At 42.9% G+C, this 23048-nt stretch overlaps 1 protein-coding gene across 4 annotated transcripts in view; it reads right to left on the bottom strand.

Annotated features, from left to right (window-relative positions):
* The window catches only part of LOC140729370 (disks large homolog 4), a 731896-nt gene that overhangs the window by 664826 nt on the left and 44022 nt on the right, over nt 1-23048 (bottom strand). Inside the window, exon 1 of one of the 4 annotated variants that reach the window (XM_073049041.1) lies at nt 15800-16417. The exons of the other annotated variants lie outside the window; for them this stretch is intronic. Within the exon in view, the coding sequence (XP_072905142.1) occupies nt 15800-15829 (30 nt within the window). The 5' untranslated portion in view covers nt 15830-16417. Of the gene's footprint in view, nt 1-15799; nt 16418-23048 lie in introns of those variants that run through there. 4 annotated transcript variants of the gene reach the window in all.

Genomic DNA, 23048 nt, shown 5'->3' with positions numbered 1-23048 from the left:
TTTTCTTTCCCCTCTCCTCAATCATACCCCATCAACCTATGCATCCAGTATATCATTCTTCACAACTTTTACCAGCTATAACTTAACCCCACTACCTGCCAAATCTTCCCTTCTCTACCCTTTTCTACTTTCCACAGGAATCATTCTCCTGTGTCTCATTGATCTGCTAATCCCTCACCATCCATACGTCCTCTGTAACTGTGCCAGGTGTAACACCAGCCCTTACACTTCCCACCACTCAGGGTCATAAACAGCCCTTCCAGGTGAAGCAAATCCTCAGCCACATTTATTGTATATGCAGTTCCTGATGTGGCCTTATCTGCATCAGTGAGACCAGGAACAAACTGGCAACTGCTTCTCTGAGCACCTGTACTCTATCCATCATGGCCATCTGGAGCTCCCATTGCCAGCCACTTTAATTCTCCTCCCCATTCCCACACTGACCTGCTTGCCTTCAGCCTCCTCTATTGTCAGAGTTGAGGTTAAACGCAAACCAGAAATTTAGGACCTTGTATTCCACCTGGGTAGTGTACAGCCCAATGGCCCTTTTTCTCTTTCCTCCTGACTTCACCCAGTTCCTGCTACACCCACCTGTCTCCACCACAGTTTCTTTCCCTTCCTCCGCCCACTCCATCTACCCATCACCTACAAACACTTGCCACTAGTTCCACTTTCCAACATTGTACCCTTCTGACCCCCCTCCCTCAATTCTATGCTCCACTTTCCTTACCTAGCAGATTCCACCATCTACAGCCCTTTGTCATCTCCACTTATCACTTCGCAGCCTCTGTCACTATTTTCGCGTTTTCCTCCTCCATCTGCGTATCATCCCTCCTCACCTGTCAGCTCTTACTCCACCTCTTCTCTTCACCTTTTCCTACTCATAATTTCGCCTCTACCTTTGGGTACAGATGAAATGCTGACTGCTCATTCCCTCCACAGATGTTGTCTGACCTGCCGAGTTCCTCCAGCATTTTGTGTTGTGTTGCTCATTACTACATTATGGGAGCTCTCAAAGTTTCCATTAACCTGAACATTCCCTATACCACAACAGTAAGATCATTTTGAAGGTATTATATTAGCTGTCGAAAGACTGGGGAAGGGATTTATTTATTTTACTTACTTATTTATTGATACACCATGGAATAGGCCCCTTCTGGACCTTTGAGCCATGCTGCCAATAACCCACCAACTTAACCCCAGACTAATCGATGACTAATTAATCTACTAACCATACATCTTCAGACTGTGGAAGGAAACCGGAGCACCCAGAGGAAACACATGCATTCCACAAGGAGAACTTGCAAATTTCTTGCAGAGATTGAACTTCAGGATTTAACTCTGAACTCCGATGTCTCAACCTGTAATAGTGTCACGCTAACAACTACGCTACCATGAGAGTTTGGTTGAAGCAGATGGGAATCTCCATCTGTAGCAGCGTCCTTGAACACTCCTACCAATGGGTTGGCACAGGTCTGCAGTGCCCTTCCAGGTACACCATCAGGGCCTGATGCCTGTTATTGATACCTGACATATTTTATACATTGTACTTCTACCACAAAACAACAAACTTCACAACGTATATCGGTGATAATAAACTAGATTTTGACTCAGATTCAATTATCTCGGCCTGACGATGCACTACAGGACTGCCCTCATCTTGACCACCTTCATCCTCACCTTCACCTGCTTTCCAATGTTCAGGTTCTGTCCTCAGCAAAGAAATAGCCTCACATGCCTGCTCTGCCTCCTCCCTTGATTCTGCTAATAGTTACAAACCTAGTCATCTAGATTATAGAGTCATACAGCACAGAAGCAGGCTCTTCAGCCCACATGTCCATACTGACCATTAAGTTCCCATCTATGCCCAAGGTTTCTACTACCCACCCTGAATCTGCTCCTCATAATTTTGTATAATTCTTGGGCCACTCTTCTCTCCTCTAGCCTACCCAATCTCATATCTCTGAACTGTCCTATACAAGGCAAATCCTGATTTTATAAAAAGCAACAGGATTCCAGCACCTGCAGTCTCTTGTGTCTCCAACGTCTTGATGAACTTCTTCCACTCCCTCTTCATTGCAGTCACATGTTTCCTGAAGTATGGCAGGAAGTGTGGCAACCAGAACAGCACACAATATTCCAGCTGTGATCTGGCCAATATTTTATAAAGTTGTGCCAATACCTCCAGGCCCAACTAATATAGTCCAGTACACAATTTGCCTTCTTCAGTATCTTATCACCTTTGCTGCAACTTTTGGTATCTATCAACTTGTATACCAAGAGCTCTCTGTTCCTCAATATTCTTGAATATATGCAGTAACTGCACAGTTTTGGTTGAGAATGTCAAAGATTCAACACACTCTAGTTCACAATCTTGAATGACAGATCTTTTATTTTGAAGCTGTAACATTTGATTCTGGACACCCCAGCCAGGGTAAACTACTCAGAATCAGAATCAGCTTTAATATCACTGGCATATGTCACAAAATTTGTTGTTTTCCAGCAGCAGAACATTGCAATACATAGTAATAAAACAATATATTACAATACGTACATATTAAAAATAAATTAGTGCAAAAAAGAGAGGGAAAATACTGAGGAAGATGGAATACAGTGTCAGGAAGTATACAGTCATGCACTTTGGTAGAAGGAATAAAAGCATAGACTATTTTCTCAATGGGCAGAAAATTCAAAAATATAAGGTGCAAAGGGACTCGGGAGTCCTCACGTTAGAGTCCCGAAAGATTAACTTGCAGGTTGAGTGTGTGGTGAGGAAGGCACATGTAATGTTAGCGTTCATTTCGAGAGGACTAGAACATGAAAACAAAGATGTAGTGCTGAGGCTCACGGAGTATTGTGAGCAGTTTTGGGCCCCTTATCTAAGAAAGGATGCACTGACATTGGAGAGTGTTCAGATGAGGTTCATTAGAATTATTCCAGAAATGAATAGGTTATATTAAGAGCTTTTGATGGTTCTGGGCCTGTACTTGCTGGAATTCAGAAGAATGAGAGGGGATCTCAATAAAATTTATCAAATGTTGAAAGACCTATATAGAGTGGAGGTGGAAAGGATGTTTCCTATAGTGGGGGAGTCTTAGAACAGAAGGCACAGCCTCAGAATTGAGGGGCATCCATTTAGAACAGAGAAAAGGAGGAATTTCTTTAGACACAAGGTAGTAAATCCCTGGAATTCATTGCCCCAGGTGGCTGTGGAGGCCAGAGAATTGGGTGTATTTAAGGCGGAGGTTAATAACTTCTTGATTGGTCAGGATGTGAAAGTTTATGGGGAGGAGAATGGAGTTAAAGGGAAAATGATGAAATTGCGGACTGACTCAAAGGGCTAAATGCCCTAATTTTGCTCCTATGTCTTATGTTCTTAAGTGTTCATAGGCTCATTATCCATTCAGAAATCTGATGGCAGAGGGGAAGCTGTTCCTGAAATGGTGAGTGTGTGTCTTCAGGTTCCTGGACCTCCTCCTTGATGGTAGCAATGAGAAGAGGGCATGTCCTAGATGCTGGGCTAGGCTAGTGCCCATGATGGACCTGGCTCAGTTTACAACTTTCTGCAGCTTCTGCTGATCCTGTGGTGTGGCCCCTCCATACCAACGTAATCAACATCTGTAGAAATTTACAAGCATCTTTGGTGACATACCAATTCTCCTGAAAGTCCGATTGAAATATAGCTGCCACCATGCCTTCTTTATAAATGCATTGATATGTTGAGCCCAGGAGAGATCCACAAAGATGTTGACACCTAGAAAATGCTCACCTTTTCCACTTCTGATTCCTTGGTGAGGACTTCCATAAGTCCACAATAAATTTTAGGCAAGTTGTTGTTGCAACCACTCTATCTCACTCTCAGTGAAACCACCTCTCTTTCTTCTAAACTGAAGGAAGTTCAGGACCAACCTACTTAATTTTTTCTTGTACAGCAACCAATCCACTAAATCATCACTGCATTCTCTTAAATGCAAATATAACCTTTCTCAGGTAACCAGATAACACCTCTATACAGTTACTGTGGCAATTTTTGAAAAGGAGAGAGATAAGGGTGGGGTGGGGGACAGTATTGAGAGGAAAGCAAAGGAGGAGAGGGCAAGTTAGAGGATCAGAACAGAAAGTGCAAACAATGAAAAGAGCAAATGACTGGGAAAGAGTAAGAGCATGGTTTCTAGTCACCATATCATCATATGATCATCATCAGCAGAGTGAAGAGTATCCTGACTGGTTGCTTATCAGCCTGGAATGGAAACACCAATGCCCAGGAATGGAAAAGTCTACAGAAAATATCTATTACAGGCACACAGCTCTATCACAGGCAAAGCCCTCCTCACCATTGAGCTCATTTACAAGTAGAGCTGCCTTAAGTAGCATCCATCATCAAAGACCCTCACTATCCAGGCCATGCTCTCTTCCTGCTACTACCATCAGACAGGAGGTACAGGATCCTTAGGTCCCACACCATCAGGTTCAGGAACAGCTATTATCCTACAACCTCAGCTGCTGAACTGGTATGGATAATTTCAGACTCACTTTCAAAGACTCTACAACTCATGTTCTCAGTATTATTTAATATTTTATTTGCAAAATTTGTTTTGCTTTGCACATTTGTTATTTGTCAGTCCATATGTAAAATTTTTCCTAAATTGTATTGAATTTATTTTCCTGTAAATGCAAGAAAATGAATCTTACTGTAGTATATAGTGACATAAATGTACTTTGTACTATACAAGAAGTCTAGGTACAACCTACAGAAAGCTATCTTAAGAGCGAAAAAATAATTCCAATTGAGGTTAGAGATGGAATTGGATGCACATCAGCTCTGGCAGGGTTTGCAGGCCATTACATCCTACAAGGCAAAACCTAACATCATAAATGGCTGTGATGCTTCGCTCCCAGATGAGTTCAATGCTTTGATGCACCTATGTGAGGATGCTGTTCATCGACTATAGGTCAGCATTTAATACCATCATTCCCATAATCCTTTTTCGATCTTTTTATTAATATCAACATCTTGAGATAACAAAAATTGATACATAATTATTGGGATTACAAAATTAAAATGAACATAAAAGGATATTTAAACAATAAGTACAATAAAGTTAAGTCTCCCAAAATCATACATGATACAAATATAAAATGAACAAAAGAAAACAAACTAGGTATATCAATATAAAAAAAACAGAAAAAGAAAAAAAATTACCCCAGAAAACAATAACTAATCTAACAAACTAACCACTAACTAAAAAAAAGAAAAAAAAGAAACATGGGCTGTTTATAATATCTAAGAAAAGATAAAGCATCATAAGTGTCATCAACTCCGATCCTCTCTACATGTATATAATCAGAAACAGAAAAAAATAGGATTGGAAAAGGGTCAAATTACATCATATGAAAATATTGAATAAATGGCCTCCAAGTCTTTTCAAATTTAATAGAAGGGCCATATATGACACTTCTAATTTTTTCCAAATTTAAACATAACATAGTTTGAGAAAACCAATGAAATGTGGTAGGGCGATTAATCTCTTTCCAATTCAACAAAATAGATCTTTTAGCCATTAATGTAAGAAATGCAATCATCTAACAAGCAGGAGAAGATAAATGAATTGACTCCATCATTGGTAAACCAAAGATTGCAGTGATAGGATGAGGTTGTAAATCAATACTCAATACTGTAGAAATAATATCAAAAATGTCTTTCCAATATTTTTTCAAAAGTGGACATGACCAAAACATATGAGTTAAAGAAGCTATCTCAGAATGACATCTGTCACATATAGGATTTATATGGGAATAAAAACGAGCTAATTTATCCTTGGACAAATGAGCCCTGTGCAATCATTTCCATAATCCTGATTGAGAACTTGGGCCTCTGTAACTCCCTCTGCAATTGGATCCTCCCATCCTAACCAGAAGACCATAGTCTGTGCAGATTGGTGACAACATATCCTCCTCGCTGATGATCAACACTGGCGCACCTCAGGGGTGTGTGCTTAGCCCATAGCTCTATTCTCTATATGCACATGATTGTGTGGCTAGGCATAGCTCAAATACAATCTATAAATTTGCTGATGATACAGCATTGGTGGTAGAATCTCAGGTGGTGATGAGAGGGCTTACAGGAGCGAGATATGCCAACTAGTGGAGTGGTGCCGCAGCAAAAACCGGCACTCAGCGTCAGTAAGACGAAAGAGCTGATTGTAGACTTCAGGAAGGGTAAGACAAAGGAACACATACCAATCCTGATAGAGGGGTCAGAAGTGGAGAGAGTGAGCAGCTTCAAGTTCCTGGGTGTCAAGATCTTTGAGGATCTAACCTGGTCCCAACATACAGTGGCTATACTTAAGAGTTTGAAGAGATTGGTATGTCAACAAATATGCTCAAAAACATCTATACTGTAGTTGTACCATGGAGAGCATTCTGACAGGCTGCATCACAGTCTGGTATGGAGGGGCTACTGCACAGGATCGAAAGAAGCTGCAGAAGGTTGTAAATCTAGTTAACTTCATCTTAGACACTAGCCTATAAAGTACCCAGGACATCTTTAGGGAGTGGTGTCTCAGAAAGACAGCGTCCATTATTTAGGACCTCCAGCACCCAGGGCATGCCCTTTCACACTGTTACCATCAGGTAGGAGGTACAAGGTACCCCATGCAAGCATATTGAGAAAGTAAGGAGGCATGTGATCCAAGGGGACATTGCTTTGTGGATCCAGAACTGTTTTGCCCACAGAAGGCAAAGAGTGGTTGCAAACGGGTCATATTCTGCATGGAGGTCGGTGACCAGTGCAGTGCCTCAGGGATCTGTTCTGGGACCCTCACTCTTCATGATTTCTATAAATGACCTAGATGAGGAAGTGGAGGGGTGGGTTAGTAAGTTTGCTGATGACACAAGGTTGGAGGTGTTGTGGATAGTGTGGAGGGCTGTCAGAGGTTACAGCGGGACATTGATAGGATGCAAAACTGGGCTGAGAAGTGGCAGATGGAGTTCAATCCAGATAAGTGTGAAGTGGTTCATTTTGGTAGGTCAAATATGATGGCAGAATATAGTATTAATGGTAAGACTCTTGGCAGTGTGGAGGATCAGAGAGATCTTGGGGTCCGAGTCCATAGGACATTCAAAGCAGCTGCGCAGGTTGACTCTGTGGTTAAGAAGGCATACGGTGTAGTGGCCTTCATCAATCGTGGAATTGAACTTAGGAGCTGAGAGGTAATGTTGCAGCTATATAGGACCCTGGTCAGACCCCACTTGGAGTACTGTGCTCAGTTCTGGTCACCTCACTACAGGAAGGATGTGGAAGCCATAGAAAGGACTTACAAGGATGTTGCCTGGATTGGGGAGCATGCTTTATGAGAATAGGTTGAGTGAACTTTTCTCCTTGGAGCGACGGGGGGATGAGAGATGACCTGATAGAGGTGTATAAAATGATGAGAGTCACTGATGGTGTGGATAGTCAGAGGCTTTTCCCCAGGGCTGAAATGGTTGCCACAAGAGGACACAGGTTTAAGGTGCTGGGGAGTAGGTACAGAGGAGATGTCAGGGGTAAGTTTTTTACTCAGAGAGTGGTGAGTGCGTGGAATGGGCTGTCAGCAACAGTGGTGGAGGCGGATACGATAGGGTCTTTTAAGAGACTTTTACATAGGTATATGGAGCTTAGAAAAATAGAGGGCTATGGGTAAGCCTAGTAATTTCTAAGGTAGAGACATGTTCGGCACAACTTTGTGGGCTGAAGGGCTTGTATTATGCTGTAGGTTTTCTATGTTTCTATGTAAAAGCCTGAAGGCATACATTCAGCGATTCAGGAACAGCTTCTTCCCCTCTGCCATCCAATTCCTAAATGGACATTGAAGCTTTGGACACTACCTCACTTTTTTTTTTAACATATAGCATTTCTGTTTTTGCACATTTTTTAATAATCTATTCAATATATGTAATTGATTTGTTTATTTATTATTGTTTTTTTCTCTCTCTCTCTCTCTCTCTGCTAGATAATGTATTGCATTGAACTGCTACTGCTGAGTTAACAAATTTCACGTCACATGCCAGTGATAATAAACTTGATTCTGATTCTGATTCTGAAAGGAAAAAAAATTAAACTACATCTATGCAAATCCCTGAAGCATTCGGTGATCCTGTGACCTCTGTTACAGAGGCAGAGGTCACAACATCTTTCAAGAGGACAAGCCCTCACAAGGCATCAAGCCCTGATGGTGTACTTGGTAGGGTCCTGTGGCAACCTACTGAGTTCAAGGACAGCTTCAATCTCTCACCGCTGTAGTCAGAGGTTTCCGCCTGCTTCAAAAGGGCAAGAAGAGCAGGGTGAATTGCATCAATGACCATCACCCAGTGGCACTATCATTTACTGTAAAGAAGTGCTTTGAGAGATTGGTCATGGCTAGAAACAACATCTACCCAAGCAAGGACCTTGATCTGCTGCAATTTGCCCATCATTGCAATAGGCCTACAGCAGATGCAATCTCACTGACTCTCCAATAGTAACACTTACATCAGTATGCTGTTTATTGACTGCAGCTCAGCCTTCAACACAATCATATCCTCAGTTCTAATTTAAAAGCTCCAAAACCTGGGCCTCTGTACCAACTGGATCCTTGACTTCCTCACCAAGAGAACACAGTCTGTTCAGATCAGAAAATAATATCTCCTTTTTGCTGACAATCCGCACTGGCCCCATGACTGTGGGGCCAGGCACAGAACAAATGCCATCTATAAATTTGCCCATATTGTTGGCTAAATTTCAGATGGTGATGAGGAGGCATACAGGAGTGAGGTAGATTCGCTGCTTGAGCGGTGCCACAGCAACATCTTGCACTCAACATTAATAAGCCTACAGAATTAATTGCAGGTTTAGGAAGGGTAAATCAGGGGAACACACACCAATCTTCATCAAGGGATCAGAAGTGGAAAGGGTGAGCAGTTCCAAGTTCCTGCATGTCAACATCTCTGAGGATCTATCCTAGGCCCAACATATTGATGCACTTACAAAGAAGGCACAACATTGGTTATATTTCATGTGGAGCTTGAGGAGAGTAGGTATATTACCAAAAACTCCTGCAATTTTCTACAGATGCACCATGGAGAGCATTCTAACTCGATGCATAACTGGATGATACCCAGTTGTGGAGGGGCTACTGCACAGGATTGAAAAAGGCTACAGCTCCATCAGGGGTACTAGTCTCACCAGAACCAGGACACCTTCAAAAAGTGATGCCTCAAAAAGGTGGCATCATTCATTAATGACCCTCATCATCCAGGCCAGGCCCTCTTCTCATTGCTATCATCAAGGAGGTGGTACAGGAGCCTGAAGACATACACTTGATGTTTCAGGAACAATTTCTTCCCCTCCGCCATCAGATTTCTGAATGGACAATGAACTAAGGAACACTTCCTCAGTATCTTTCTCCCTCTCTTTTTGCACTACTTATTTAATGTATATTTATATGTACTTACTGTAATTTATAGTTCTCATTACAATGTATTGCAATGTACTTCTGATTTTAATAGTAAAATTACTTTGACAGTCTTCGTTTCAGTCTGCTGATCCCTTGTACAGGGGATTTCATTCATAGTGGATTGCAGATCAAATAGCTACCAATTTTTACAACTTCACATAGCACAGGGCCATGGAGCAGAAACTACTGGTGGTGGTTTAGTAGCCAAGAGCAAATAGAAAAGGGAAAGGATCTCAATGATCAGAGGTAGCTGGGAGCTGTTCATCGAGGACCACTGGAGGCTGGAAGTCTCCCACTAAAAACTGTCAAGATTAGGAGAAACCTGTCTATTTCAAAACTGAGATGAAGAATTCCATCGGACAAAGTGAAGAGCCAGTTGTGGATCCGAGCCGAGGAGGAAGGACTAGATAGATATAGTGGGGCCTCAGAGTTCTGGATGGCATGTAAAGCACCTAAACCAAGTCCCTGAAGTCTTTTCCTGTTGGGTGACATGCTGACTGGTGGAGTAAAGAGAGCGTTCTTCCATGTGAATGTCATTCCATGTTGGCACTGCATATCTATCCAGCCTATGAGATAAGTCCAGATCCTGGGATCTGGTCTGGGAATTTCATTTTATTAGAACCACATAACTTGAGGGGCTTTTTCAGATTGGCAGAGCCATGGTCAAAACTGACCAGGACCCATTGTAAATACTGTCACATCCTCCAGGATCCTGTATAAATACTGACACTCTCCAGGACCTTCCCAAGACCACCTACAGACACTGACACACTCCCCAGATCCCACTGTAAATACCAACACACTCATCTAAGGACTCCCTATAAATACCAACATACTTCCTAACGATACCCTGTAAATACTGATACACTGCCTGGGACCCTTTATAAATAGTGATACATTCGCCAGAACATGAAAAAGCGATTATACTCCAGGACCCCCTGTAACACTCTCCCTGGGCCTCATGGAAATCCCGACACTTGCCCAGTGATCTGATGTAAATACCGACACTCTCCCTGGGAACCCATGTAAATACCGACACTCTCCCCGGGAAACCCTGTAGATAACAACACATACGCCAGGACCCCCTGTAAATGGAGACACACTCTCTGGGAACCCCTGTGGATACCAACACACTCTCTGGAACCTCTGTAAGCACCAACACACTCTCCAGGAACTCCTGTGGATACCGACACGTTCTGAGGGAACCCCTGTAAATATTGACACACTCCCCAGGATCCCTGTAAATAGTGATACACTTCCCGGAACACTCCATAAATACTGACACACTTGCTAGGACTCCAGGTAAATACTGACACATTCCACAGGACAGTTTGCAAATACCAACCACTGTTCCCTATAAGCTGTGCAGGACGTGGCTGCGCAGTAACTGAAATGCTCCCACGCATACAGCCTTTGTTGCCATGCAGCTGGGATTTTCAGGCCATATAAAAATTTCCTGTTCAGAGCAAAGGTTGGTCTGTGCAGCTTAAACAAAAATTAGAAGAAACTTTGATGCCAACACCCTCCCTGAGAATCTCTTGTTGATATCAACACACTTCCAGGGAACCCTGTGCAAATACTAACACACTTCCCTGGATCCTACTTAAATACTGATACAATCCATGGGACCCCATGTAAATATCAACACTCTCCAGGACCTCGTGCAAATACTGACACATTCTCCAGGACTCCGTGTAAATACCAACACATTCCCTGAGAGCTCGAGTAAGTACTGACACACTCCATGAGACCTTGTGTAAATACTGACACACTCTCCAGTACCTTGTGTAAATACTGATACCTTCCCCAGGACCTCGTGTAAGTACTGACACATTCTCCAGGACTCCGTGTAAATACCAACACATTCCCTGAGAGTTCGAGTAAGTACTGACACACTCCATGAGACCTTGTGTAAATACTGACACACTTTCCAGTACCTTGTGTAAATACTGATACCTTCCCCAGGACCTCGTGTAAATACTGACACACTCTCCACTACCTCATGTAAATACTGACACACTCTCCAGTACCTCGTGTAAATACTGACATGTTTTCTGGTACCTAGTGTAAATACTGACACCTTCCCCAGGACCTCGTGTAAATATTGACACGTTCTCCACTACCTTGTGGCAACACTGACACACTCTCCAGTACCTCATGTAAATACTGACACATTCTCCAGGACCCTGTGTAAATACCATCACATTCTCTGAGATCGTGTGTAAATACTGACACACTCCCAAGAACCAGTGTAGTTACCAACACAATCCTGCAATCACCTGAAGACATCAACACACTCCCCTGAACATCCTGTAGATACTGACAAACTCTCCAAGACCCTGTGTAAACACTGACACATTCTCCAGAATCTCACGTCAATACTGACGCTCTCTCCAGTACCTTGTGTAAATACTAACACACCCCCCAGGACCACGTGTAAATACTGACACGCTCCCTGGGATCCTCTGTATATACAGATATACTCCCCAGGACCCCATGTAAATACTGACACACTCCCTGGGACACTCTGTAGATGCCGATACACTCCCCAGGGTCCCATATAAATACTGACATGCTCTCTGGGACCCTCTGTAGATGCTGACGCACTCTCCATGCCCTTCTGCGAATATTGTCAAACTCTCCAGAATTTCCAGCAAATGCTGAAACATTCCTGAAGACATCCTGTATATTGAATGGTCCTGTGGACCCCTTATAATTAACACTGTCCTGGAGACCACCCATGAACAAGCATATTAGTCAAAACCTGCACCTAATATACATACAATCAACCATGCACTATAGGTTGTTAATAAAAGAGGAAGCATTAATAGAGAGCCACACTGTGGGAGGTTTGGTGGGGTGGGGGGAAGAGGGGAGGGCAGCACCAAGGGAACTTTTCAATCTAGACAGGCAGTACTCTTAAACTAAATGTCCATCTTCTCTTAGACTATGTACATGATTCAAGGGCCACTCTTGTAAGAAGAGCTGCTACTGCAGTGTCCTGATATCAATACCTAATGTATTTCAAGACCAGCATCACTAAAGCATATCAAGCACATGTTCTGTCACATATGTGGAATCTATTGTTGAATAATATTGGTTGGTAGGCTTCTTGCAACAGTAAAAACAACCCCAATACAAGTGGCTTCATTATGGTAAAACATTATGAGATGTCCTGTACTTCCTTATTAGTTCCTAGCTCTGTGTACAGTCATGGACAGCAGCACAGGGACATGAATAGGACCAGACAGGAGCAAGCTGTTAGCCTTTAGTTAGTGTCGTTATTGCCAAAGCAGGAGCAGATCTCAGTTCACAGGCCTCGGGGCACAAGCGGCTTATTTTAAAGATTAGCTCTATTTGTCACATGGACGTCAAAACATATAGACATACAGTGAAATGCGGTATTCTGCATCCAAGGCCAACATAATCCAAGGATTGTACGGTGGATGGGGGAGCCCACAAGTGTCGCCATGCCTCTGGCACCAGCATGGCAATTATTTAGAAGTTCAGTCTAAAAGGAAGTGATTAAAACATACAACTCAACTGGCTGATGCAGGGAGGGTGCATCTCCTGACTCACGTGTCCAGAACAAGGCCTCACAGTCTTTGTTATTGATGGACGTAAGAAGCAGCTCTTTCGTCCAGCCCTAGAGGCTGAAGTTTTGCAAACTTCTACCCAAGAGGGTTGTCCTGAATATACTTAAGATTGATTATTACAGAATCAAGGGATACGGGACTTGTGGAGGAAAGTGACACTGTGGTAAATGATTAGCCACGATGCTAGTGACCTTTCTCTAAATCTATGTCTAACACTTTATTTGTCTTCCCAGATCCTTCGGGTGCTCATCAGTTCAAACTCCTGCACGGAACCTGACAGGAGCTCAGCTACAGAAACCAAACACGTGACTGATTCTTGTCCTCCAGGTTCCAGGAATCTCCAAGAATTTAATATTCAATTCCAGGGCATCTGCAAACAAGATCCCAGGAGGAAAGCCAGCAGCAAGAACAACTAATATAAACTTCTGGTTTTCATACAGTTCCTTCCAGTATTTTCACTCACTTCTTACAGCATTTGAAATGGGGATAAGGAAGGCTGTTTCATCTTTACTAAATGTTGATCGTATGGGGTAAATTACAGCTTAGAGACAGAATGCTTGGTTACTCTGCCTCCTCCGTTCTCTATCTCCACTCCCTCTACTCCTCTCACCCTCGTGCATTTATACAGCTTTCCCTTTAACCCAGACCTGCTACTGTTCATCTCAACACATTGTCCCCTTCCACTGGGAGCAAGTTCCATGTTCTCCACCTCACTCTACCCTCCCCCCTCCACTCTGTTTCAGGGAAAGGTTTTCCTGTCATCTCCATTGGGTTATTGATCCTCACTGGGACAGATCATAATGGCTGCGAGTGTGGTTGAGCACAGTCACACAAAAGCACAGCACAAAACCATGGACAATCAGCAAGTAATAAAATCACATAAACTTTCCACAAATTACAACAATCCCATGTGACAACCATAGTTTCTATTCCAAGCTGAGCACTGATAAACCACAGGAGGAAATATTACTTCTCTTATCAGGTGTAAGGCCTTCTAACACAGAAACAGACCCTTCAGCCCATCATGCCCATGCTGGCCATCAAAAATCAATTGAAATTAATTCTATTTAAAGATCAGCTTTATTTGTCACATCAACATCAATGACCAACACATTTCGAGGATATGCTCGGGACAGACCTCTAGTGTCACCATGCATCTGGCACCAACATAGCATACTCACAACTGACCGTGACCGGTACATCTTTGGAATGAAGGAGGAAACTGGGGCACCCGGAGGTCACAGGGAGAATGTTCAACCTTCCTACAGACAGCTGCAGGAACTGAACCGCGTGCGGCCAGTGATTGAGCTGTAAAGCTTTACTCTAACTGACATGCTACTGGACCACTGTACATTTATCAACACTCAGTTCCATAACTTAGCAATTCAAAAGTTCTTAAGTGCTGTCCCCAATTCCACCACCCATCAGGCACTGCATTTCAGATTCTAACTACCCACTGGCTGAAAATAAATCTTCTTCAGATCCTCTGTAAACCTCCAGGTTTTAGCACCTCTGCCCCCATCATTTCTCACTGAGGGTCAACCCACTTTTCTATAGAGGGTTGCAAGTAAAGCCCCTGTTCCCTTGGTTTTAATCAGCAATACCCTCCACTCTCCGCTGTCCACTCTTCCCACTAAACTTTCCCACTTGTGATCTACACCATGACCTCAGCTGGAAATCTAAACTTCAACATCGATACCGGAAGGAGTAGTGGCCCAGAGATAGTGAGGGGGAGGGGTTGAGGGGTTTTGAGGAAGCAAGAAGAGTGCAAACAAAGCACTGTGCAAGTGATCAGAGAAACTGTGTCCAGTTAAAAGCTCCTGTCCTAACTACAGCAAAAGCAGGTATTAACGAGATCCCACCCTAGCACCAGTTAGAGAACACAGGGCAAAGGTGTGTGTGGGGGGGGGGGGGGAGAACAGGGGGGATTTCAACAGATCATAAATTAGCCTCAGAATATGTCAAAATTGCACTGAGGTTAGAAGAATTTTCTCTTTAGAAATGATTCCGATCAGGAATATTTTTACTGCACTCTCACACCTCGCTAGCATTCTTTGTTAATTCTGATACAGACACCCATCAAATACACACATAGAACTGCCTTTCAGCGGGAAGAGCTCAACCACGGGAATTATTCCATCATATTAATTTCCAAACGATTAATTATCTTTCCCTCAAATTTGCAATTCAAAATCCCTAAACAATTTCCACCACCTTACCCCCACAATCTACTGCTTCCGAATTTTCCCTATTTTCCTTTATTCGGTCAGAAATGTGAGGGCTATGTATTTTATTTTCCCCTATGGGGTTGGGGATGGGGTGGATTGATGGTGGAGGGGGAGGGGGAGGGGAAGCTAGGGAATGTAATAAAATCAAGGGAGCAAGGTTCGGAGGCCTCGAGAGGAGCCTGCACAGTCTCGATGAGAAATGGAGATGATGAGAATGAACGGTGTGAGACGAGAGATCAATCCTCAGCTCTTCACGAACCCAGCTCAGCATCCTTCACAGATCACACACGCTGGAGGAACGAGATATACATTGAGCGACAGAGAGAGAGAGGGGGAGAGAGAGAGAGAGAGAGAGAGAGAGAGAGAGAGAGAGAGAGAGAGAGAGAGAGAGAGAGAGAGAGAAGGGTCCAAATGCCTAGCAAGGAACAAGGACAATTAAAGAGCCTTCTACATATCAGCAACTTGTGGAATTTTCAGTAAAGGAGAATAAAAGATCGCTTACCTTCGTCGTGACTATACACAGGCAATCCATTCTTCAACACGAAACAGGTGGCCGTGTCTTCCAGAGGGGGATTTCGTGCATCGGAGACTGTGGCATTCGGGGGCATGCAGGCAAGAAGTGGGTGATCAGCAGTGTTGTGTGCTTGCGTGTGTGTGTGAGTGTGAGTGAGTGTGTGTATCTGTGTCAGTGTGGGAGTGAAAGGCAGACTCCTTTATTGAAGATATTTAAGGGAGATTGGAGATTATTTTCTGCCTTAGAACTAAGAAAACTGCTGCAGGCTGAAGGTGAATTTCGTACATTAATAATTTGAAAAGGAGGGAGGTTGAGGGGGCGGAGTGTGTGTATGTGAGTGAGAGTGTATGCGTGTGTGTGTGTGTGTGTGTGTGTGTGTGTGTGTGTGTGTGTGTGTGTGTGTGTGTGTGTGTGTGTGTGTGTGTGTGTACGTTTGTGTGTGCGTGTGTGTGTGTGTGTGTTTGTGTGTGTGTATATGAGAGAGTGTGTGTGTCTCTGTGTGTATGTGTCTGCATCAAAATGAAAGAGAGAAGGGGGTAGAGGGAAAGGGGGAGGGAGGGGGAGAGAGAGAAAGAGAGAGAGAGAGAGAAAGGGAGAGGGAGAGGAAGAGAATTGGGGGTTGGGGGAAGGAGGAGCGAGGAGGAAGATTACCCACAGAGTGCGTCTCTCTCTCTTTCTCCCTCTCCCTGCCCAGAGAGGCCAGATTGCTAACTAATTATCATGACAACAGCTCCTCTCGTTCATTTAAAGGGAGGAGGCACTTGCTGTCAGAGGACAGGAAAAGCAGCCTAGGCAAAGACCAGGAAAGTAGATATGGCGAGGGAATGCTTCTTCAATTTAAACTGCTCCTACACCATTCTCCAGCCTAGGAAATAACCAGGAGCCAGTCACTGATACCGAAGGGCAAGCTTACTCCTTTCTGTTGATGCTTATTTCAATGCACCAAAGCTCTCTGTGAATGTGAACATCGGCACCGGACTGGGTTCCCATCCCTCCCATTTCCTGGTGGATCCTCACCATCCCACATAATCCTGTTCTCATTCCCCACTCACTTGAATAATCTGACCTACCCCCTTCCTTTCCAGTCATGATGAAGGGTCTTGGTTTGAAATGTGGACTGGTTGTTTGTTTGTGATTGGACTGCTTATTCTCCTCATAGATGCTGCCTGATCTGCTGAGTTCCTCCAGAATTTTGTGTGTGTTGCTCTGGATCTGCAGAATCATGTGTTCATGATTAGCTGCCCTGACTACTTTCCCAGCCCTGCCTGAACACATTTCTCAAGGCCATTCAAACTTAGTAGGCAACACAAAGGCCATAATGGCAGCTACCCCTCTTACCTGCAACCAATGAATGCCCCCAAGATCATCAAAGTCACTTGTAGCCACCAATACTTCCTTAGCTTAGACCACCCATACCTTAGGAAACACAACTGCAGGAGCTACGTAACACAGGAAGATCCTAATAAAAACATCAAGTGAATACGTGGAGGGAATAAGGATGAGAGCCAGTCAGGGTCCTCATCATTTTGCTTCTGGGCCTGGCCAATTAGCCATTCACAGTTCCAGAGAATATAGCATTGACAGTTCCACCTCAAGTGACGACTTGCCTCTCTTCCAAGAATGCACCCATGCATGGGTGCCCTGTCTACCAATTCTCTGGGCTGGCGAGAACTGCTGGGGCGTGACTGCATTTTAAACAATGTTTTAATTTGAGAATGATTACAGATCCCGATTTATTTATTACATGCACATCGAAACATACAGTGAAAGATGTCGTTTGCGTTAACAATGAACACAACCTACGTGTGTAAACACAAGAATTCTGCAGATGCTGGAAATCTGGAGCAACATGCACACAAAACACTACAGGTCAGGAAGCATTTATAGAGAGGAATAAACAGTCGATGTTTTGGGTCAAGACCTTTTGTCAGGACTGAAAAGAAAAGGGAAAGAAACCAGAATAACAAGATGTCAGGAGTACAAGTGAGGTAACAGGTAAATCTAAGGATGTTCCCGCAAGTTTGTAAGTATTTAAATAAAAATTATATAAATATTTTAAAAACATATACTTAGACACAGTAAGGCTACCATTTTGTTGTCACACACTGATGCACCATCAATAACTCCCTCTGAGACATAAAAGCGAGGTATCGGCTTTTATTGACTGGAAGAAGGAACAAGCAGTGAGTGACCACCATACTACATCCTGGAGACAGAGAGGCCGGGCTTAGACCTCAATCACCTTTATACAGGGGTCTGTGGGAGGAGCCACAGGAGCAGTCAGCAGGGAGCGTGTCCAGACAGGTATATGTAGTTCACCACACACACACCCAGGACAGGGAAACCACAAATTAGACAGAGTAATATCCCTCTCTGCTGCCCCATCAAGCAGTTGAATTTTTTTCCTTGATTTTTCACTAAGCACTAATGTATGTAACAATACAAAAAAATCAGATCAGTACAGAGAAAAGCTCCCTCTACAGTTCCAAGCCAAACACCATCGGCCTTTATTATCCTCAGGATAGAGGGTTTCAGATTCCAGGGGCATTGGAAATAGTTCTGAGCAGGTAGGACAGTCTACACCAGGGGCAGGTCCGGAATCAATGCCCTAGGGTGATTGCTCAGTATGTTGAGGAGAGAAAATGGGAGAGGGATGGGAATCCAGGCAGAAAGACAAATGGAAGCAATACAGAGACCAGAGCAAAGGTTAGAAAAAAGTCAGAGTGGAGTACAGAAAAGTCAAATGCAAAGACAAAGGTTACCAGATTCTAAAAGGTCAAGTGTAAAGCACTTTATCTGAATGCCTGTTGTATTCAAAACTTGTGGCACGAATCAAAGGGAGATCTCTCAGTGGTCATTAAAGAAATGTGGATGGAGATAACTGGATACAGTATTGGAATTTAAAAGGATGAGGAGGGATTCCATTGAAACCTTTTGAATGTTGAAAGGCCTAGACAGAGTGGATGTGGAAAGGATGGTGGGGGAGTCTAGGACGAGAGGGCAGAGCCTCAGGATAAAGGGGCATCCATTTAAGGGATGTGAAGAAATCTCCTGGACCTGATGGGTTCCCTGTAGAATTTTATAAAATCTCCTGGACCTGATGGGTTCCCTGTAGAATTTTATAAATCATTCTCCTCACTTCTTTCTCCTCAGTTACTTTCAGTATTATCTGATTCGTTTAACTACGGCAAATTGCCACCCTCTTTCAATGAGGCATCTATTATTCTTCTTTTAAAAAAGGGCAAAGACCCAACAGAGTGTTCCTCGTACAGGCCGATCTCTCTGCTCAATGTTGATGTAAAAATCTTAGCTAAAGTGTTGGCTCATAGATTAGAAACCGTTATTCCCTCCATTATCTCTGATGACCAAACAGGCTTTATTAAAAACCGTCCCCCTTTTTTTAACATTCGGCGTCTATTTAATATTTTATACTCAGTTCCAACTGGGACTCCAGAATGTGTTATCTCCCTTGATGCGGAGAAAGCATTTGATCGTATAGAGTGGAACTACCTTTTTGCAGTCTTAGAAAAATTTGACCTCGGCCAAAGTTTCATCTCTTGGATCCAATTGTTGTACCTGTGTCCTACTGCTTCTGTTCTAACTAACTTTCAGAAATCCCAAGTATTCAATCTCAAAAGTGGCACCCGTCAGGGATGCCCCTTAAGTCCCTTTCTCTTTGATTTGGCTATAGAACCTCTGGCGATAGCATTTCGAAAATGTCCTGAACTGACCGGGATTTGGAGAGGGGCTGTTGAACATAAAGTCTCTCTCTATGCTGATGACTTACTACTCTTTCTCTCATATCCGTCTACATCCTTACCTCTAATGTTTTCACTTCTTGACCAGTTTAGCCAGATCTCTGGCTATAAACTCAACTTACATAAGAGTGAACTTTTCCCAATTAATAAAGAAGCACAAGAACTAATATTTCGAGATCTCCCTTTTAAAGTAGTCCATAATCAATTTACTTATCTTGGAATTACAGTCACAAGGAAGTTTAAAGATCTCTTTCGTGAAAACTTTGTCAACCTTTCATATGCTACAAAACAGAGTCTGATACAATGGTCACCTCTATCTATGTCCTTGGTAGGTCGTATCAATGTCGTCAAAATGTATGTTCTCCCCAAATTCTTATACTTATTTCAATCTATCCCAATTTTTATTCCTAAATCTTTTTTTGATTCCTTAGACTCTATTATTTTGTCATATCTGTGGCAGAATAGACACTCTAGAATTAATAAAATCCACCTCCAAAAATCTAAAAAAGAGGCTTTACTTAACTTTCGCTTATATTACTGGGCAGCTAATATACGTTGTGCTGCCTTCTGGTCTTTCTTCCACGGTCAACCTGAGTGCCCTAACTGGGTGGCAATGGAGTTGAGCTCCACTAAAGAATTATCTATATCTGCACTTCTTGGCTCTGCACTCCCTAGCAGTCTGCCCAGATCAATAGCTAATCCTCTGGTTAGACACACTTTGCGTATATGGGCTCAGTTCAGGAAATGCTATGGTTTCCAGGGGTTTTCCATTTCTAGCCCTGTCGCACATAATCACCTTTTTTTACCTACCACGTTCGATTCAGCATTCCATGTTTGGTACAGGAAGGGCATTAGACATTTTGAAGATCTCTTCATTGATAACCGCTTCGCTTCTTTTCAACAGCTCTCTGTTAAGTTCAACCTGCCTAACGCTCACTTTTTCAGATATCTCCAAATCCGACACTTTACTGCTCCTTTAATTCCTAACTTTCCTGAAATGCCTGCGAAAAATGCTATGGACCTATTTCTCTCCATTAATCCACTAGGTAAAGGTTTAATTTCAATTATCCAAGATAAACTAGCAGCCTTACGACGGGCCCCTGTGGATAAAATTAAAATGGCCTGGGAGCAGGATTTAAATATCTCCTTATCCGAGGAGAGCTGGGACTCAGTTCTCAAATCGGTTAACTCAACCTCTCTTTGTGCTCGCCATTGTCTCTTACAGTTTAAGATTGTTCATAGAGCCCATATGTCTAAATCTAAACTATCTCGATTCTACCCTGGCATTAGTCCGCTCTGTGATAAATGCAAGAGGGGCGTGGCCTCTCTCATCCATATGTACTGGCTCTGTCCTAGCTTGGAGAAATTCTGGAAAGATGTCTTCACTACACTATCGGGTATTCTGAATCAGCACCTAGAACCTAACCCCTTAATTGCTCTGTTCGGTTTTTGGGGCGAGACAGATTTATGTCTGGGTCCGACCAAATGCCGAATACTATCCTTTGCCTCTCTCCTGGCGAGACGCTTGATCCTCCTTAGATGGAGAGATGTTGCCCCGCCCACTCATGCGCAATGGCTTAACGACATTATGGCCTGCTTGGACCTCGAAAAAATTCATTATTCAGTTCTCAATTCGGATTTAAAGTTCCATAAGATCTGGGGGCCTTTTATCGAGTACTTTCATAACCTTCCTCTTGTCTAGGGTTTTTTTTTTCTTTTCGGTCCCTTGCTTTCAGCTCCCTTTTTTTTTTCTGGTAGTAGGCATTATTATCCTCTGTTGCGAAGTGTATTCACAGTCTGGGAGTTTGACTGTCCGGACTTATACTCTCTATACTGTGTGGTGGTTGGTCTGGAATTGTTTTTTTTTCTTGTGTTGTGGGGTTTGGGGAGGACACTAAGCTCACTTGTCTTTAATTTAGGTGCTTTTTTGTTAAATTCTCTTCCTGTGTAGCATATTGTTATTGTGTGCTTAACCTTGCTCTGTATTAATGCTCCTCATTGGGATTTGGGGTTTCTAATTTTGTAAAATGTTTTGAAAAACTAATAAAAAAAATTTAAAAAAAGGGATGTGAAGAAATGTCTTTAGCCTGAGGGTGGTGAATTTAAGGTGAATTTAAATGGAGGAATTTAAGGTGGGGGGTTATATGGGAGGCAGGTTTTGAGGGTTGGCACAACATTGTGGGCTGAAGGGCCTGAAATGTGCTGTACTATTCTATGTTCTATTTGTGAAATTTATTTCCACAGGCAGCTGTGGAGGCAGAGATTGATAGGTTCTTGATTGGCCATGGCATCAAAAATTACAGGGAGAAGGCCAGGTTGTGGGGCTGAGGAAGAGGAGAAGGATCAGCCATGACTGAATGGGGGAGCAGACTCGATGGGCCAAATGATCTAATTCTGCTCCTACTTCTTATGGTCTTAAATATCCGAGAGAAGGTAAAGGAGGTGGGTTCGTGCTCTTTATTAAGGATGAGAGTGGGGTGATGGCAAGAGACAATATAAGTTCTAAAGAGAAGAATGTTAGGTAGAGATTAGGAAGAGTAAAGAGAACAATTACTGGTGAGAGATGCCTATAGGCCACCAAATAACATCACAGTGACATAGGCAATACATCAAGGAATATCTGATGCATGCAAGAATGGAACAGCAGTTGTCATGGGGAACTTTAACTTGCATATCAATTCAGTGAATCAAGTTGGTCTGGTCAGTTTTGAGGAGGACTTCACAGAATGGACTAGTGATAGCTTTTTTGAATAATATGCTATTGAACCTACAAGGGAAATCACCATCATAGATCTGGTCCTGTGCTGTGAGACAAGTCAAATTAACAATCTTGTATTTAGGGATCCTCTTGGATAGAGTGATCACAATATGACGGAATTTCTCATACAAGAGGAGGGTGCAGAGACTCCAATGGGATGTGCAAGGAGCTGGCTGATGGAGACAGGGAACACTGGCTATATGGTGGGACAGTTGGAGAACAGCAGAAGGTTTTCAAAGAGATTTTTCACGGTACTCTACAAAAGAATATGCCAGTTTAAAGCAAGAACAGTAGAGGTAGGGAGAGCCAGTCTTGGATAACTAAGGAAATGAAAGAAGTCATCACAAGTCCACGTCATCAAACTAAAATCATGCATACAAAGTCACCAAGAGCAGTGGGAAACTTTAAAAAGCAATAAAGAAAGGGAAGACAGATTATGTAATTAAACCAGCACAAAATATAAAAAATAGATGGTAAAAGTTTTTATAATTACATATAACGGAAAAGGGTAGCTAGAGTGATCATGGACCCCTAGCGTGATGAGAAGGGAAAATTAATATTGGGTAATGTTGAAATGGCCAAGCCTTGAATGACTATTTTGTGTCAGTCTTCATGGTGGAGGCCACATCTAACATGCCAAAGAGATGTTATGGATGCAATGGGGAAGTGAGGACCACGATACAATCATTGTCACTCAAGAGGTAGTGATGAGAAAACTAGT

The sequence above is a fragment of the Hemitrygon akajei genome, chromosome 6 (assembly GCF_048418815.1).
Source record: "Hemitrygon akajei chromosome 6, sHemAka1.3, whole genome shotgun sequence".
NCBI lineage: Eukaryota > Metazoa > Chordata > Chondrichthyes > Myliobatiformes > Dasyatidae > Hemitrygon > Hemitrygon akajei.
Note: the sequence above shows the minus strand (reverse complement) of the source record. Positions and strands in the feature narration are given on the sequence as shown.